General features: G+C 41.1%; 1 protein-coding gene across 1 annotated transcript; it reads right to left on the reverse strand.

Moving 5' to 3' along the window:
- Positions 1 to 1,834: 1,834 nt before the first annotated feature.
- Positions 1,835 to 18,029, reverse strand: TCTEX1D1 (Tctex1 domain containing 1). The gene is made up of 5 exons (XM_031968929.1): positions 17,752 to 18,029; positions 14,203 to 14,326; positions 6,503 to 6,594; positions 3,779 to 3,903; positions 1,835 to 2,873 (listed from the first exon to the last, which is right to left on the reverse strand). The coding sequence occupies exons 2-5, from the start codon at positions 14,313 to 14,315 to the stop codon at positions 2,670 to 2,672; spliced, it is 534 nt and encodes a 177-aa protein (XP_031824789.1). The 5' UTR covers positions 14,316 to 14,326; positions 17,752 to 18,029; the 3' UTR covers positions 1,835 to 2,669.
- Positions 18,030 to 18,764: the final 735 nt, after the last annotated feature.

Here is an 18,764-nt window from a genome sequence, read left to right on the forward strand (position 1 = left end):
CTTGCGTGCACAATGTGCCTTTGACCTTCAACAAATGTCCTCTGGCCTGTCTACCCCTCAGCGGAGAGCAACGCCAGAGCATCACTGGGCATAAACAGGGAGCTGAGAGCTCCATAAAACAGATGATCCATATCCTAAGCTACATTAGCCCACGGAATAACAAGCCACTTCAGCGCTGTAAATGTTCAGGCTCAGACATTCAAAACCATACCGGGTCACTTGGGGTTTTGCGTCATAGGAAGAAAACAGTCTCAGTAAATAAACTCTATTTGTTAAAGTGCCAACGATATGTTTGTTTTAAGTCATTTGGCCCCGGAGAAAGCAATCTGAGAGCGCATCTGAGTGTGGCTTTTTAAGAGTCCCATCCATGCCCAGATAGGTGGTTTTATATGCTGGAAATGTATTTACTACTTAGCGCCATGTATATTTAATGCCGCGGGGCTCACTTTGGTACCTTACAAAGCCACTTACGGATTCCATTATTGAAGAGCTGCTACCCAACATTCGGAATATTTTGTAAAATGCCCGCAGTCCCTGAGAGTTTCCAGTTGCAGCTCGGTGACCACGGGACTCAGAGGCGGGCTGACGGTCATGGATCTTGCCTCAGCAGTTTCTCCTGTCAGGTGCGTAAGACCACTGTTAGTAAAAGTTGCCCGATTCATTTAGCGGGCAACATGGAAGCCAGGACCATCACCAGCACAGCCCGGAGTCACGGTAACATGTGTCTCCAAAGTTAATGGTTTCAGCAGCCCTCCCTGGTTGTTTGCTGGTGTACGAGTAGTACACACTATGGTGTACTTCCCCATAAGGAAAAAGTGGGGGCATGGTTCTTGGAGTCTCGTCAAGAATTAAAGCCATCTAGTGTTACTACTGGGATTATATCCCAAAGAGATTATAAAGAAGGGAAAGGGACCTGTATGTGCACGAATGTTTGTGGCAGCCCTTTTTGTAGTGGCTAGAAACTGGAAACTGAATGGATGTCCATCAGTTGGAGAATGGCTGAATAAATTGTGGTATATGAAAATTATGGAATATTACTGTTCTGTAAGAAATGACCAACAGGATGATTTCAGAAAGGCCTGGAGAGACTTACACGAACTGATGCTGAGTGAAATGAGCAGGACCAGGAGATCATTATATACTTCTACAACAATACTAGATGATGACCAGTTCTGATGGATCAGGCCATCCTCAGCAACGAGATCAACCAAATCATTTCTAATGGAGCAGTAATGAACTGAACTAGCTATACCCAGAAAAAGAACTCTGGGATGACTAAAAACCATTACATTGAATTCCCAATCCCTATATTTATGCACACCTGCATTTTTGATTTCCTTCACAAGCTAATTGTACAATATTTCAGAGTCTGATTCTTTTTGTACAGCAAAATAATGTTTTGGTCATGTATACTTATTGTGTATCTAAGTTATATTTTAATATATTTTAACATCTACTGGTCATCCTGACATTTAGGGGAGGGGGTGGGGGGGTAAGAGGTGAAAAATTGGAACAAGAGGTTTGGCAATTGTTAATGCTGTAAAGTTACCTATGTATATATCCTGTAAATAAAAGGCTATTAAATAAAAAAAATTAAAAAAAAAAAGAAAGTTATCAACACATATGGTTTGAAAATAAAAAAAAAAGTTTCAATAAAAAAAAAAAAGAATTAAAGCCATCTGGTTTAAAGAGCCCTTTTCAGTAGGAGCTCCTGTCTGTGAAATGAACAAAAATATCAATCTCATCAAAGGAAGACTTAGAGAAACCTGAGTCAAGCCCCTTCTTCCCACTCTGCACAAGTATCCTCCCAAGACATTACAAAAAAAGAGAGCTTTAATATGGTTTATTCATTCATTGTCTTCTGATACATTACAAAAAAGAGTTTTAACGTGATTTATTGATTTACTATCTTCTGATACATTACAAAAAAGAGAGCTTTAACATGATTTATTGATTTTTTTATCTTCTGATACATTACAAAAAAGAGAGCTTTAACATGGTTTATCCATTCATTATCTTCTGGAGGCAGTATGGTGAAATGGAAAGAACATGGGATTTGTTCACAATAATAATAGCATCTACATGCTGGGAGTTTCAAGAGGAGCAGACTAGATATATTAGTAAAACACAATAGAATGTTAGCTATTGTTGTTACTATTATTTCTCAGTATTCCTCCTCATAGAATGCAAACTCTTTGAGGAAAGACACTTAAATCTTTTTTGGTCTCTATATCAATGGAAAGCACAGAGTTCAATCCTCCAACTGGATCTGTGATCTCATCAATTTGTCTATTCTCTCTAATAATGCAGATTGCGACTCTCATCCATGTCCTCCCAAAAGTTTGCCACAGTAAGTGGTGCTCCTTTTCCTTTTCTTCTGGCATCACAAGGTGATTGGTCCATCTTCTTGTGGATGAGGTCTTAACTTTGGAATTCACTGTTGGTTACATGAGCCTGCCTGCACCCCATGGCTTAGGTGTGACTGTTCAATTTTCTGGAGACTTTTACATCCAAGAATCTTGATCCAGGATCCAGGAATTACACAGAAGGCGCTTAATACATGTTTGCTAAATTGAACTGGAGTGTGTACAGTCCCAAACTGCACCTCGATGTCTTCACTGAAACATGTCACTCAAAGCCTATTTTTTAATCCATGTGGAGGCTCTTTGTCATTCAAGGTAAACAGCATAGACAGTTGCTAGAGCAAACAGGGATGTGTTTCTGAAGACAAAGGATGAGAAGGTGTCACTGGCTTCATCCCAGAGACATCGGCTCCCGATGTGCAGGCTCTGATTTTCAAGTGGTCCAATGTAGATGATCACAACGAGCTTGTACCTTGGGATCATAAGGTCTTTCACCCGGGCCTTCACAACCTACCAAAAATCACAACATAGGCGATCACTGAGCCACCAGCAAGCCCGCCAGCTTGGGCTCTTCCTGACATTGGGGGTTAAAGTCACTTCAGCCCTGTTGCTATAGGCAGGATAATAAATTGGAGAGGTTATCAACGTTCACACTAATACCTGACTTTGATACAGGACTCTCTCTCTCTGTGTCTCTGTTTCTCTTTGTCTCTCTCTCTGTCTCTGTCTCTCTGTCTGTCTCTGTCTCTATCTCTCTGTCTCACTCTGTCTCCATCTTTCTCTTTCTGTCTCTGACTCTCTCTCTATCTCTTTCTGTCTTTATATATATATGTATATGTGTGTATTTATACCCCACTTTAATGTAATAATTGGTTTTGGTTTTGAGAACTGGGTCTGAAAAATCCATCACACACAAGTGCTATGCCGAATGTATATAAAAGGTAGTTTTGTGGAGAAGCACTAGAAGTGGGGTGGGTGGGAAAGGCATCAAGGAAGGCTTCATGGAGGAGGCAACATTTTTTTCTAAGCTTTGTGGGAAACTGGACCATAGACAATCTTCTTAACAAAGCTGATGCTCTTGCCCCCACTTGTGAAATTTTTGCCACACAAATATCATTAAATTTTAGAATGAATTTATTATAGAATTTGCCACTCTGACCAGTGATAATTTTGTAATTCAGTACTATCTGAGACATTGTCTTCTTGACAGACATTGGTGTAAGTAAGCTCCTTGAGGGAAGGTAGGGCTTCTTGTATCTCCATATCCCAGAGCCTAACCTATGATACCGGCCCACTTAATAATCCCAGTTGATTGATGATTAATGAATAGCTGTTAATTTCCTAAATACCCAAATTGCCTCCTTTGGAAGGCCGTCCTAAGTCCTGTGGGCAGTTCATACAAGCTGGTCACCTACCTCAGCTATGGTTTTAGTCATCTGTCTACACAATTCAGGCTCATATTTTTCTTCTTGCAGATAATTTGTCAGTACGTCCTTCAAAATGTGATTGACAACATTCACAGGAAAACATTTGCTAGGGCCTGGAAGGAGAGATGCTGTATTAATATGTGAAGCACATCATTTTTCACCATCATTTAAAGGACATTTTGAACATTTTCTTCCCTCCCATAGAGTAATCAAAGGATTAAGAAAGCATGACCAGCAGTGAGGATCTGGAGCCCCAAAGGGCAGACTTCCACGAGGACAAGTTTGCTTCCCAAATCCCAAGTTTTGGATGAGGCGGTGTGGGATTTGGATGGGAGCAGGGCAGAGGAAGATGTAGTGCATGTACATGTTTAAGCATCCCAGGTGCCAGAATCCATCTGGGAGATACAGACACAAATGAAAAAATGAAGCCCCTTCGGTGTCTTAGTGGTAGAGTCCAGGTATGGGACTCGGGAAGCTGTGCCTTTGGAATCCCTTCATTTCTCTGGGCCTCAGAAGATCCTTGAACAGTGAAGTAAACGCTCTTAAGCCACAAAACAGCCAAAATCTGAACCCGAGTTTGATAACTCCAAATCCAGTCCTATTTTCTACTATACCAAGATCTCTGCGCTCAGAAATCTAGGGGGATCTGGGCTCTGTCATTTGCTTAAGAAATATCGGTCCTGAAAGGTATATGAAATGCCTGTTTGGCCCATAAATGGTCTTTACCCTCCTGGAGAAGGAGAACACAAGAACCATACAAGGCTCTTGAGAGCTTTGTATTTCCTGTGTTTGCCCATGGGTGCTTTTGGGTCTTATGCAAGTCCCGTGGCAGGGAGAATAAGTAACTGTTCTATCTGGCATATTGACACTATATAATGAGTACCTTTTTTTTTTGTGAGGGAGGAGAACCTTATAACCCACATTTGGAGGAGAACTTAGACGTGAGATATACCTAAGCTTAGTTTTAGAGATTTCCATGAATTTTTATTCTAGATAAAAAACATTGTTGGAGACCTTCTTTGGGATCAACCCCAACCCCCCAAAATGGTTCCAAGTCTGAGTCCAAAGGTTCATGCTGAGGTTCCTAGGGCTTCAAGGTATATTTAGACAGAGAGGACTGGACAAAATACCTGAAGGAGGTCTCAACCTCTGGCCTGGGAACCTTTAAGAAAATTTGTAACCGTATATAACAAATACAATTGTATTGTATCGTAATCCTATATATTTTTATATGTATTATATGCAATCCTATATATTTTATATGTATTTAATTTTATATATTTATTTTATACATCTAAATGTTCATATTTTATTTAATATATTCTTAAAGTATTAAATGTATGTAAAATGTAAAATACATTTTAAATGTATACAATAAAATATATTTAAACACATTTATAGTTTTATGTCACTACTGACATACTTTTTTTGAGGGCCTTGGATATCCAATAAAAATGACTATCCAATAAAAGTTGTAAGAGAAAAATGTATTTTACAATATACTCACACACATATATGTATTTTATTTCATATGTTTAAAAACATTATTCTGAGAAGGCATCCTTAGGTTTCACCAGACTGCCAAGGGGTCCATGACACACAAAAAGATGAAATTTCCCTCTAATGTTCCATCCAGTTCTGAGTCAATGCTCCTGGCACTTATTAAATGCCAGAAATTTAATAAAGTTAATGAAGGCTCATGGACTGATCAGTTTTCGACTACGTGGCCAAAAGTGTTCCTTCCTTTTCCACATAGAGTGGATATAACCAAACTTCTTTAAATAGAAAACTTAGGTTTATATGATACCAACACAAATCAGTGGAAAACAATTTTCTAGTAATTCATCTCAGTTTTCCCTTACACAAATATCTAATCAAATCAGTTTTCTTTCCATCGAATGGGCCAGTTGAGTCCATACCATGTAGATGGATTCCCATACTCCTCAAGATCCTTTCTAACAGGCACAGCATGCTTCTCTTGTTAGCAGAAGCATGTGTAAAATGAAAACAGAAATGTGTTTATATGTGAAAATGTAAGATTTGATTTGGCAACAAAAAGACAGTTGAACAAACATTTAAAAAAAAAGTCCACACGGCAGAACTTAGCTCCCATAAAAGGATTAATTCATGAGAGATTTCTTGTGAGATGCAATGGTATAATTTAACTCCACAGATAGATTTCTCAAATGAATGAGAAATCTCTTTAACTTATCTTCAATTTTTTTCAGAGAATGAACACAGACATACATTCTGAAAAAGAAATTTGAGTTTCTTTCTGACTGCTTTTTGTAGCTTATTAAATGATTAATATCAAACTTCAATATGACCAATCTAATTTTGTTAGTCACCATTTTACTCTTGAATTAATTCCCAAATCCAAAGTTTTGCGTTCTCCCTCTGCATTCTTGGCAGGATTCATTCTCTTTTTCTGGATGTTCTTTTCCCCGGGGAAGATTCCCACATTTCTAAGGTTGACTCCAAAAAAATGGGCAAACTCTAGGCTCATAGATTTAGAGGGAAAAGGTGGTCATCTGTGATCGGTTTGCCATGCTTCGGGATCTGGGGCTGTTTTTAGTGGGAAAGCCATTTTGAGGTTCTCACAGACCCACTCAGGATTATTTTACATCCTCGTCAGGGGCAGTTAGCCCTACGTAACAATGATGGTGCAAAATAAAAACCCAAGTTAGGGAGAGGGAGAAGGATGATGCATACCCAGCTGATAGGTATTTTCCATCTGAACCGCAGGGCGAGGAGCATCTTCGCGGTGGCTGGGCTCATCCGCATAAGACACTGTACTCACTGAGCTAAAAACAACAATACAAGAGTTTCTCTCATTAGCTTGCCAGAAGAAAGAATCTCCAAATGTGCCAAAGCTCCCACTTTGGCTAAGAAAGTCCTAGACAAGGATGGCTCATATTTCTATCTGCCCTGGGACTTTCCCCACCAAAAGTATGACCTGCAATGATTCATTCCATCTGCCATGAAACGAACAGGACCATAATTCCTTCTTCAGGCATCGTTTCTCCCTGTTAGAATATGAGCTTCCTGAGAACAGGAACAATCTCACTGCCTATTTATAAGCCTCCTGCTCAGCTCAGTGTCCTGCCCACAGGAAGCACTTAAATCCTTTTCTGTTCCATCTGTATAACGCTCCATCGTATACTGCAAAAAAGATGGCAGGAAAGGATGTCATCAGAGAAATGTCTGATGCAAAAAGCAGATGGGTTGTCATGTGGTGAGGGCAAGAGATAACTGCTGGATGGTCTGTGTGCTTCATCGATATAATTAAATGTCAGGAGAGATTCAGGAAGTATCTTGCTTGTTGGATGGATTCTCTGTGTTGAATACATGGGAAAGCCCAAGGAAGAGTTTGCCCAGAATGGGCCCAGAGTGACTTGTGGTTCACATCACTGGAAGGCACATCCTCTCTGATAAAACACCAATTCATTGTATTATTTGAATATTTTTGTCATTTACAAAGAAAATAAGTTAATAGATATAGAAGGTGCTTAGGGCAGAGATCATTATTACTATTAGGACATATAATGGAAGGCACAAAATAACCCCAAATCAACACCTGGGAACAGGACAGAAATTAAAGATATGAAACCTTTGCAAAGACTCTTTGGTGATGAAAGAGCCAGAAACGCCCCCAATGAAAAGCCACAATTCAACTTAAATCAATAAACACCCAAGACCCTTTTCATTGCTGAGAAAAGACATTTGATTGGGCAAGTGAGGCAATATGAGCAAACCCAGGTGGGGATCTGGTGGGCAGATCCGAGGATGGAGGCACTGAATGGGTTTCCCAACTCCGCCCAGTTCAGGTGAACCTCAACGGACACAGATTCCCGGGAGCCTCTGAATGGGCCTTATTGACCTTGCTCCACCTGTGAGGCAAGCTAGGGTGTCACTTCAAAAGGGGCTGAGATAATAGAGAGGGCATGGTGGGAAAAGGGCTCTTTGAGATTGGTAAAATCTTGTGTTTTCATTAAATAGAAGGCAGGGGTGATTATTCTGTTATGCTCATGCACCCTCAGCCTTTGGGAATGCAAAGGACTCATTTGCTCTTTGTGTTTTGTATTATATAAGATGATTTTGAATGAACTCTTAAAATTATAGGATTTTTAGTCATTCTGTTAAACATTTCCCAATTACATTTTAATTTGGTTCTCACCACAATGAGATCTCCATACCACACTATTAAAAAGGGCACAGGACAAAAACAAATTAAATAGAATTGAAATCAAAGTCCCTATGATGTGTTCAGGGTAGCAATTCCTAATCCCAAATGATGCGTTTGAGGTTTAGCACCAAATGTTGGGGTTCGGTTGGGGTAATGGCCATTCTCTTTGGCAAAAATAGGTTTATTTAGGAGAAGAAGTTACAGGCAAAATGAAGACATCATGAATGAGAAACATGAAATAGAGCCGGGAGAGCATAGACTTAGATGCTAAAGTGATTTTAACAGTTAACGATGGAAAATACAAGTTCCCCAATGGACAGATTTTTGGGGAAATTGAACTTCAGGGAGCTGACATAACTTGGGTTTCTGACTGGACACAGCCAAGTGGGGCCCCGACCTCCACAGAGCGTGGGATTAGAAGGTTGAACTGATCCCCACCAGTGCCCTTCCCAGCTAGCCTCGGGGAGTAACTGTATCCATATTTCAGCCTTTCTCTGCCAACCCCCCCTACTTATCATCATTTATATGCTACATATCACTCCAAGAACAAGAATCAAGACTCCAAGGCACATTTGCAAAAGAACTAACATGATTATGTTTAGTAAATCACTGTGATCCAGGAGTTGATATTGACATCTGTTGGAGGAATTCTTAACTCCTTTCGTTTTTTCCTTTAATAATCTTTAGCACACGGAGCTACAAAAGTGTCAGGTCCCTCTACACGTCTGAACGTATCTGGCGATCTATCTGGATGCACACAATTAATCCACTTAGAATCAGCAAGTATGGATCAAGCCCTTGCTCCGCTAAAACCAGAGATACAAGGACAAAACCAAGACAACTCCTATCCCCCTCCCCACACAATCTATGTGAATGGCACATTTATATATAACCATGTACACACATAAAATACATACATTTATATCTATACTATCCATAAATGTTCAACCCACTGCCCGTGTGATACACATTTGCTTGTGTATGCATATGAAACATTTACACCCACATATACATGTATATAGGAACCTTGGAATCTAATATGCATTTCTATACTGTACACTACAGGGGAAAGCTCACTGGATTTGGAGTGAGAGAACCTGGCTTCTAATCCTGTCTCTTTTAGTGACTCCCTGGGCTTCAGTTCCTTTACCTGTAAAATAAAGGGGAAGGTACTCAGTGGCCTTTGAAGTCACTTCCAGACCATGGCTATGATCCTTTGACAAACACTGATAGAATTGAGGGTGTTTTAAGTATCTAAAAGTTATCTTTACATTTGTAATGGTATGGAGTTTGGACTCAAGGAGGATGTGTGTGCATTTACTAAACATTTATTTCTCAGTGCACAAGTAATAAAAATAACACATTGAACATGGCTTCTTCAGGACAAGGAGGGCGGCAGTGAGGAATAGTGGTGTTGGAGGGAGGTATGGGACTTGAGGTTCAAACCCCAGCCCCGCCACTTGTGTGACTTTGGACCTCAGTTTCCTCAACTGTGAAGAGAAGGGATTGACCTTGGTGACCTCCACGATGCCTTTCAGCTCCCAAGTCATCATCTATGGACTCATCTCCTGCCTTTGTCAATTTTGAATGGGGGAAGCTTGCATAAGCCTTGTTATTCTGTCTGGGTCCCAGTTTCTTCATTTTTAACTAAAGAGGGGAGACTTGGTGATGTCAAAGTTCCTTCTGGCTCTACACCTTGGCACCCAACACCTGAGGCAGCCCTTTCAGCTTGGGAAGGGCTCTGTTCTTAGGAAGCCTTGCCTGGTCCTCAGCTGTTGCTGCCATAACCTCCAAGACTTCCACGTGTTCTGTATGGATCGTGTATACACTGATTTCTCTGCGTTTCTCTGGACTTCTTAAGAGAGGAAACTGTTTTGGCTTTCTTTTTATATCTCCAGATCCAGATCTATTATTAATAGATGAAGTGAATTAGGAAGACTGTGTTCTTAATCCTGCCTCAGACACTTACTAAGTATCCCCTTGTTCTCCTTGATCTTTAGTTTCCTCGTATATATTTTATTTTCTTTTTGCTGAGGCAATTGGGGTTAAGCGACTTGCCCAGGATCACACAGCTAGAAAGTATTAAGTGTCTGAGACCAGATTTGAACTCAGGTCCTCCTGATTTCAGGGTTGGTGCTCTATCCACTGTGCCATCTAGCTACCCCAGTTTCCTCGTATTTAAAATGGGAATAATTAATATCTTGCCTTCTACTCAGGGCTATTGTGGAGATCAAGGAAGGCGATATGTGCCAAATGCTTTGCCAAACTTAAGACAAAGATCTAGAAATATTGGCTATTATTATAACAGCTGAAGTGCTGGGTAAAACAGGCAGGTGCCTTCCTGGGAACCTTCTCCACAAAGTGCCATTGACTGTCTTTTCCCAAATGGCAGCCTTGCAGACTTTGGGCAGGGCTTACAGTAGCTCCCAGAGAGATGCTGCCACCCAGTGGCCTCACTTCCTAAAACCATCCAGACTCCTCAGAGAAAATGAGACTTGGCCAGGCAGGGGGAATGGCCAGCCAGGCTCTCTGAGGACTTTGTTCCCGGGTAGGGCAAGAAAATTTTGGATTTCTTTTTAAAAATATGGACAACAAAGAACTTTCTGGTCTATTATTTACAATTCTGTTAAGGAACAAATCTATTTCTTCTTTAAGTTCAGGGATTTGTGATTTGTGATGAACATTCCTTCCTGATTTTAACCCAACTACTAATGCTCCCTTCCCTAAAAGTCTTATGTTTATTTCATATTTTTGTCTTTATGCTTATTTTGCATGGACTTACGTTAGAATTTAGGCTCTTACTTTGTATTTCTACCACTAGCACCTAGCTCAATGCCTGACATATTGTGTAAAATTAACAAATGCCAATTTATTGGTTGATTGATTAATTGATTTGAGTTATCCCAGAGCAAGACCAAGAAAGACCTTTTCAGGACACTTTATTCTGGTTTTAGTGGCCAATCTCCCATTGGGAACTGGATGAGGAAGAAGCAGGGTTCAAAGGAGACTAAAAGTTTCCTAAAAGTCTAAATGTGTGTCAAGTGCTTTGAAAACTAAAGGCTTATAAAAATGTCTATTGTCCTTATGGCATTGTTATGGCAACTCCCTCCACACAAAGCATCTTCAGGTCTAAGGGAGGCTTTAGAAAACCTTAAGCAATAGACTTAATAGGACCATAATAAAAGCTTGTGGAACAGCTTTTCTTACCAAATCACTCCAAAGCTTTCTTGCCCTCTTCAGCAACAAAGTAGTAAGGGTGCCTGGCTATTCCCTTTGGGGCCCAATTTCATTTTCTCTGAGGGATCATGGTTGACAGCTAGCATATGTTCAGAGGCAGATCACAAAACCAATCTTTTCTGAATTTAAAGGTCAGTCCTCTATTCTCCATGTTCTGCTACTTACCTTGAAAAGTAAGTCCTATCTTACAGATATGAATGACTAACAGTAAAATAGGTTGGGTTCAAGCAGTAGGGAAAAAAAAAACCTCCCAACATGTAGTGATCTGGCCCAGGTTTATGGAAATAGCTCCAGCCTAAAAGTCAAGCTACCTCAGTAAAAATCTCTGATACCTGATACTTTTGTTACTGGGGCCTAGTCCTTTGGTAACAGTAAGGTTAAAGGGCCTCTAAATTCCCTTGCAATTCTAAGTGAGGGTATTCAAGTCAAGTCCATAAGCATTTATTTATTACCTACTCTATGGTAGGCACCATGTTAACTCCTGGGGATACAAAGAAAGACCAACCACAGTCCCTGCCTCAAATCTCTCCTATTGTAATGAGGGAGACAACAGGCAGACAACTAAGTACAAACAAGATATACAGGGTGTCCCAAAAGGCAGTGCAAGTCTAAAACTTTAAAACTTCAAATTACACTGAGACTTTGGGGACGGTCTTATGCTCAGAGTAAATTGGAAATCATCCCAGAGAGTGATAATACTAGGATTCTAATTCCATGGAAACCAGCTGATTCAACCCAAGACTTGTCTGACCCCTCAGCAGACGCCTCTGTCTGTCATTCAGCTACTGAGTGTTGGCCGGGTACAGATGGGGCAGCGCCGAGGAGCCCTGCTCCTTTTTGTTAGTTACATGATGCTCTTGGACTATCCTCCTGGTCTGGGGCCAGTCTCAACTGACTGTCTATGTTTACAATCATTTACCTTTAATCTGCCCTTGTGGTAAACTCAGACTTGGCAAAGTCAGCAGACATTCTCTGGCCCCCTGCAATTTCATCTTGGATTACTCTAGGAAGGTAACTTAACCTCTATGTTTCCGACTCCATTCAAAATTATGACAATACCACGGACAGTTCCTGCAGTGTGGAATCTATGATCCAATGTTGGCCAGAGATTGAACTCTTATCTCCTGCTTCTTTAGAAGAGGTGGGGAATCGGATATCCTAGTCAACAATAACAATAATGATAACAATAAAATAATAACAACCATCACAACCAATGATAGCTAGCATTTATATAGCACCTTTATATTAGTAGATTCTATATTCCAAAATATAGCAGCTCTGGGATGCAAGTGTTCATTACTTATAGATGGAAAGTGAGGCACAGAAAGGTTTTAATTTTCCCCACTTGTTACTAATAAGCTAATAAGTAACAGTGTAGGCCAGTAAACCCGGTTCTTTACTCTTAAATCTTTTATTCTTTTCCCCTTATGCCATGCTACCTTTCAATTTTTAAATAACCAGATTATAAAAAAATATACTTCATGCTGAAAATTTACTAAACCTAAATGAAAATTCCCTAGCACAGCAATATCTCTGTGAATATCAGTTATACCAATTATATTGCTGCCAAGGACAGTAACTTGAAAATAGGGCTGCTCTTGGGCAATGACAACCCTATGGGATATCCTGGAAGTACTTTCTTGGGTAATGCATTTTATCAGATCATTTGTTTGTTAGTCTTTTTTCTTATAAGATCATAAGGCAAATCAAACCCCATGCTTCTAAGTCAATACATGGCCAGTGGGGAAGTGTCTTTCTATTTGAGTTTGCTTCCACTGATCTCTATTACATCACTGCCAATGTGATTTTCTTAAAGCTCAGGGCTAATCGTAATTCCGCTGCTTAAGAAGCTTCTGTGCCTTGTTTTGTGCCTTTCTAGGATAAGATAAAAACTCTTCAATTTAGTGTTTCACAACTTAACTCCTTTCCTTAACGATTGCTTTCATATCACTCTCAATCTTAAACCTATTTTCCATGCTAATTTCTCATTTTCCCAACAATTTTTGTCAAATATTCCAGAAGCTGGGATCTTTGGGTTTATCAGACACTGGATTACTATAGTCATTGACTATTAAGAGTCTTGTGAACCTAATCTATTCCATTGATTGACTACTCTACTTCTTAGCCAGTACCAAATGTTTTTGATGACTGCTGCTTTATAATATAGTTTTAGTTTGGTACAGCTAGGCCACCTTCATTTGCATTTTTCACTAATTCCCTTGAAATTCTTGACCTTTTGTTCTTACATATGAATTGTTATTATTTTTTCTAGCTCTGTAAAATACTTTCTTGACACTTTGGTATGGCACTGAATGTGTATATTAATTTAAGTAGAATTGTCATTTTCATTATATTAGCTTAGCCTAACCATGAGCACTTGATATTCTTCCAGTTGATTAGATATAACTTTATTTGTGTGGAAAGTGTTTTGTAATTATATTCATATAGTTCCTGTGTTAGCAGGTAGACTCCCAAATATTTTATATTATCTATAGTTATTTTAAATGGAATTTATCTTTGTATCTCTTCCTGCTGGACTTTGTTGGTAACATAGAAATGCTGATGATTTATGTGGATTTATTTTATATCCTGCAACTTTGTTAAAGTTGTGAATTGTTTCTAGTAGTTTTTTAGCTGATTCTCTAGGGTTCTCTAAGAATATGCTCATATCATCTGCAAAGAGTGATAATTTGACTTTCTCATTACCTATTCTAATTCCTTTAATTTTTTTCCTCTTATTGTTAAAGCTAACATTTCTAATACAATATCAAACAGTTATGGGGAGTGGGCAGTTTTGTTTCACCCCTGATTTTACTGGGAATGCTTATAATTTATCTCCATTACATATGATGTTTGCTGCGGTTAGCCCCATTTTTCAATACTAGTATGTGGTATTACACTACCTATGGAAGGAAACCCTCATATGATCAACATCCTGATCCTGTTGATTTAATATGGGAAAGGAGAAATTAGAGACTTGGCTACTTACTCTTTGGTCCGGCCATAGATCTCCTTCATCTTGATGTCAGGGCTGCTCACTGATGATATGCTGCCTCTTTTTTTCAGTAACTGAGAAGTTTTGTCTTTGGTGACTTCAGACATCTTGTCAAAATCTAAAGAAGTATGATAATATTATAAAAATATAGAAAGAGTTGGGTTTTAAACTCAGAGGTGTTGGTAGTATGGTAGTAATGATAATCACCATTTCTATGGTGCTTTAATAAATTATGTCATTTGATTTTTGCAATAGTCCTGGAGATAGGAGAGAGCCTGATACAACTATTTATGTATATGTTTTGAAAAGAAAAAGCTTAAAAAAACAAAAAATACATAGTATTATTCTTGCTATATCAAATAAAAATGATTTTTAAGTTGAAAAACAGAATTGGTATCCCTCAACTCCTGTCAACTGTAAGAGAGATAAAGATGTTAAGTTTCTGTGCAGTAGCTTTGTCTCTAATTATAATAATGACATTCATATAGTGCTAAATTTACATTCATTTCTCTGAGTCTCAGTTTCCTCATCTGTAAAATGGAGAATTTTGACTTAATGTCCCTCTAGCTATAAATCTTTGATCTCATGATTTTATTTGATCCTCATTATGACTCATTGAGATGGTTCTACAAATATTAACAACCTCATTTTACAGTGTCTGAACAGTTGAGGCAGAATATAATTTGTTTACTCAAGACTTAGGATGTAGCAGAGACAGAATTTGAACTCAAGGCTTCTGACTATGGTTTCAGAATTCCCTTGATTTCTGAATGAAAGAGCCGACTTTGTGGCTTCTATCCTCTGAAGTTTCCATAAATCCCAAGATGTGGCCTGGAAGAAAGAAGAGTTGGAACCTGACTGTTGTTCATTTTCCTCTTTTTGTCCTGTTTTTTTTTTTCGATGATGGTGGAAGACTCTATTTGCAAAGGCAGGGTATTGCTCTACTTAACATGCTACTTGAACTTTCAGTATCCAGAACTGTAACTAAGGAAGGAATGAATATTAAGTTCCTTTTCAAGAGCACTGGTGGATGCAAATTTTTTAAAAATGATTTTAAAAGATTATACCATTTAAAAACTTGCTATTTATCAACAGCACATTTGCTTTAGCTCCTACTCAGCAAGAATAATGATCTAAAATGGGAAGGTCCCAGGTGGCTTGAATTATTAATAAAACCTCCTGTATGAGATGTTCTATAGAGTTATCAATTCTGTCCCTCTCAACTAAATTTGTTTTAATTTTGACTTGTATCATTCTTACATCATCAATTTCCAAGTTGATTTGGGGTGCTTAGGGGCTTCTTGCTTTGAGGAGCTAAAAGGACTAGGGAATGGCTCTTGAGAGACTCTCACTTCCTGCAGGCAAGTATACCTGTTGGCTGGGGAATCCCAGAACACCTGGAGCATAGGTGCCCCCTACTGGGTAAAGGAGTGGCCTGCATCTCTCTTAGCTGATTACCTCCAACTTTAGTAGCCCGGCAGCATATCACATTTTACACTGTACATCTCATGTCTTCCTACATCACTATACATCTCATGTACAGTGCCAGATGAATTTTGAAGCATATGTTCACAGAATTTCAGAAATGGGAGGGATCTCGATAGCTGTCTAATTTAATTTGTATGAAAATAATAATTTTCATGCATGCATTATCATCAACATCACAGCATCCATATAAGTGGACACTCAAGTTTCTCCCGGAAGGCCTCCAGTGAGTGGGGAGGCCATGACTTACTAAGGTGACTTGGTCTTATTTTGAAGACTTCTAATTTGTCAGGGAAGCTTTTCCTGATATTAAGCTGAAATTTGTTTCTAAGGTCTTTTTGCTTTTTCTGCCCTCTGGGGCCAACCAGAAGAAATATCCTCCCCATTCCCACATGAAATGCCTTCAGGGACTTGAAGAGGATTATTATGAGCCCCCAGTTTTCTCTTTCCCCCCATTGCAATACCCTCAATTCCTTCAACTAATCTTTGTGTGACACGATTTTGAGATATTCCATGATCCTTGTTGCCTTTCTTTGGACATCTTCCATTTTTATTAATGTCTCTTTCCAAAAATGTGACACTCAGGATGAAATATGGTCCTTATGAGTATTTAGGGAGGAAGGGGAACTTGGAGATGAAGAAATCCCACCTTGTCCTTTTCCCACCACAGTTGGTCTTAGGCAGCTGAGTGGTACAATGGATAGAGTAATGGACCTGGAATTCAGGAGGGTCTGGCTTCAGATGCTAGTTACGTGATCCTGATCAAGTCACTTTCTGTTGTTTCCTTTGCTGTAAAAGGAGGATAATAAGAACACCTGCCTCTCAGGGTTGTTGTAAGGATCAAATTAACTATTTGCCAAGGGTTCTGTAAAATCTTAATGCCTAATATAAAATATTAGCTATTATTTTTACAGATGTGAAGAGTGAGTCCCAGTGATTCTAGTGGAGAGCAATCTATCTACTAGATAAGGTCCCTATTAACTTCCTCATTCTATATTTGAGGTCTAGAAACATGAAATCCACTATCACCTAGGTCATAAATATCTGGGATTAGGACCCCAAATACAGTTTTTTTTCTAATATACTATCTGATCTTCAGGAAAAATCACATCTTTTTTTTTTTTTTTTTTGGGGGGGGGTGTTCCAGAGAGTATGTTCATTCTGCTTATCCTATGCAACCCAGAGTTCTATGATTATATTTAAATATAGTGCTCTTCCAGACTTCCCAGGCTTGGTGATCAAAGAGAAACTAACCACTCATTCATAAACTCGTGGAGTTAGAACCAGAAGGAACTTGCAAGACTGGGAGTTCAACCCCATCATTTCCACAATGTTGTGAGGGAGGCAGCTGGGTGGGGAAGCTCAGCCTGGAGTCCGGAAGAACTCAATTCAAATTGATCTTTAGGCGCTTCCCAATTGTGTGAACTTGGGTAAGTCACCATTTGCCTCAGTATGAAGAGCTGGAGAAGGTAACTCCAAACCACTCCAAGATCTTTGCCAAGAAAATCCCAAAACGGGTCACAAAAAGTTGGACATGACTGAAAAACTGACTGAACAACAAGAAATGAATGCTGGCTGTTGGGAAGGGGGCTGAGTAGGGTTCTCAGGCTCCCGCCAGAAGGGGGGAGCTGCCTGCTCTGCCAGGGTCAGATCCCAAGGATGCTTGGCAGGAGTTCAGTTCAGCTCACGTTCCCTGCTCCCTGCTGGGGCAGACTGCAAGTGAGAGCATCTCGGGCGAGCAGCTCCACCGAGGTAAGTGAGGGCAGCGGGGCTGGGGTCAGAGCTCCTCGTTTCTGAAGGTGGGGAGCGTGGTGGGGGGGGTCTGGGCTGGGGGAGGGGATCGATCTAAGGTTCTAAGGGCCACAGGTGCCCCTCCCTACCTCAGCTGGGTCCCCCGCTCTTTTTGCACAATTTTACTCCTTTCCTTTTCCCCACTCCTCCTGGAGGCGATGGTTCCCTCCGCCTCCAGCCGATCTCCCTCCTCCCTCGCCCCGATTTCAGCCGATCTGCCCCCTTCCCCCAGCCCCCATGGCTGGCTTAGGAAACAGGCTCACTCACCCTGTGCCAGAAGCGCTGGGCGAGGCACGGAACGCTTCCCATTCAGCGCCCAGGGCTACGCCGGGTCCCCAGCGCCGGGGCTGCGGAGTTCTGCAGGGCAGGCCAGGGCAGCGCCCCTATTCTGGGCACCTCCAGCGGGCCGGCTCCAGGTGGATGGGCGTTCCAGGCTCCCCGCTCCCGGGCGGGCGCAGCAAGCGCAGCGCCGAGCGCTGTCCAGCGTCTCCAGGGCTACGGGGCCAAACAAGGGGGCTGAGGCCGCCCTCGGATCCGCCCGCGGCAGTCAGGTGGTCCGCCCTGGGAGCCGCCCCCTACCCCTCTTCTCCCAGTCCCACGCCGCCTCTCTGGGTCCCGGGGGCACAGCCCAGGAGCAGCCGAGGGCAAAGCCCTCCGTCTGGGGAGTGTCGCCCGGAAAACTCCCCTAGAGCCCCCTCCCACCAAACTCTGCGATGTCCAGGATAAACAGACCCGGGGGCAGCGCCAGCAGCCCCTCAAAGTTCAGGGCTTTGGAGTCAGAAGGCCGGGATTCAAGTTCTGCTCCTGCCTGCCCAGCTTCCCGGCTTCTCGCCCTTCCCTTTTCTTATCATTGACATCCTTGAGCCAATGAATCCAGCGCTAAGAAAAGGGTAAGTTGGGCCCTACTCTCAAGAAGCTCCTAGTCTGGGGACGGGGGTGGGGTGGGGTGGGGGGAAGGGGGAAGACAGGCAACAGCTTTGCACCCTCAGGATCCAGGCAGGCTAAATGGAGGATTTTCCTAGAGAGCCCGAGATGGATTAAGGACGGCTTCTTGCAGGGGATGGGACTCAAGGGAAACCAGGAGGGGTCATGGGGACGGGAGAGGGTTTGATAGGGGGGAGGGCTGCAGGTGGGTGGGGGATGCTAGAGTGTTGGTAGATGGAGGTGGAGTCCAAGGAACCCAGGGAGGCCAGTGTAAGAGATAAGAAGACTAACCACGGGAAGAGAAGCTGACAAAGGCTTTAAAAGCCAAAGAGTATTTTATATTTGATCTTGGAGGT

Source organism: Sarcophilus harrisii, chromosome 4 (assembly GCF_902635505.1).
Source record: "Sarcophilus harrisii chromosome 4, mSarHar1.11, whole genome shotgun sequence".
Classification (NCBI taxonomy): domain Eukaryota; kingdom Metazoa; phylum Chordata; class Mammalia; order Dasyuromorphia; family Dasyuridae; genus Sarcophilus; species Sarcophilus harrisii.

Excerpts from the sequence above, each read along its gene's own strand:
- TCTEX1D1 (XM_031968929.1), bottom strand. The coding sequence starts at position 14,315 with ATGTCTGAAGTCACCAAAGACAAAACTTCTCAGTTACTGAAAAAAAGA. Across the intron at positions 3,904-6,502 it reads GGAAAATACCTATCAGCTGG|GCCCTAGCAAATGTTTTCCT; the intron begins GTATGCATCATC and ends CTCTCCTTCCAG. Across the intron at positions 2,874-3,778 it reads TGACTAAAACCATAGCTGAG|GTTGTGAAGGCCCGGGTGAA; the intron begins GTAGGTGACCAG and ends GATTTTTGGTAG.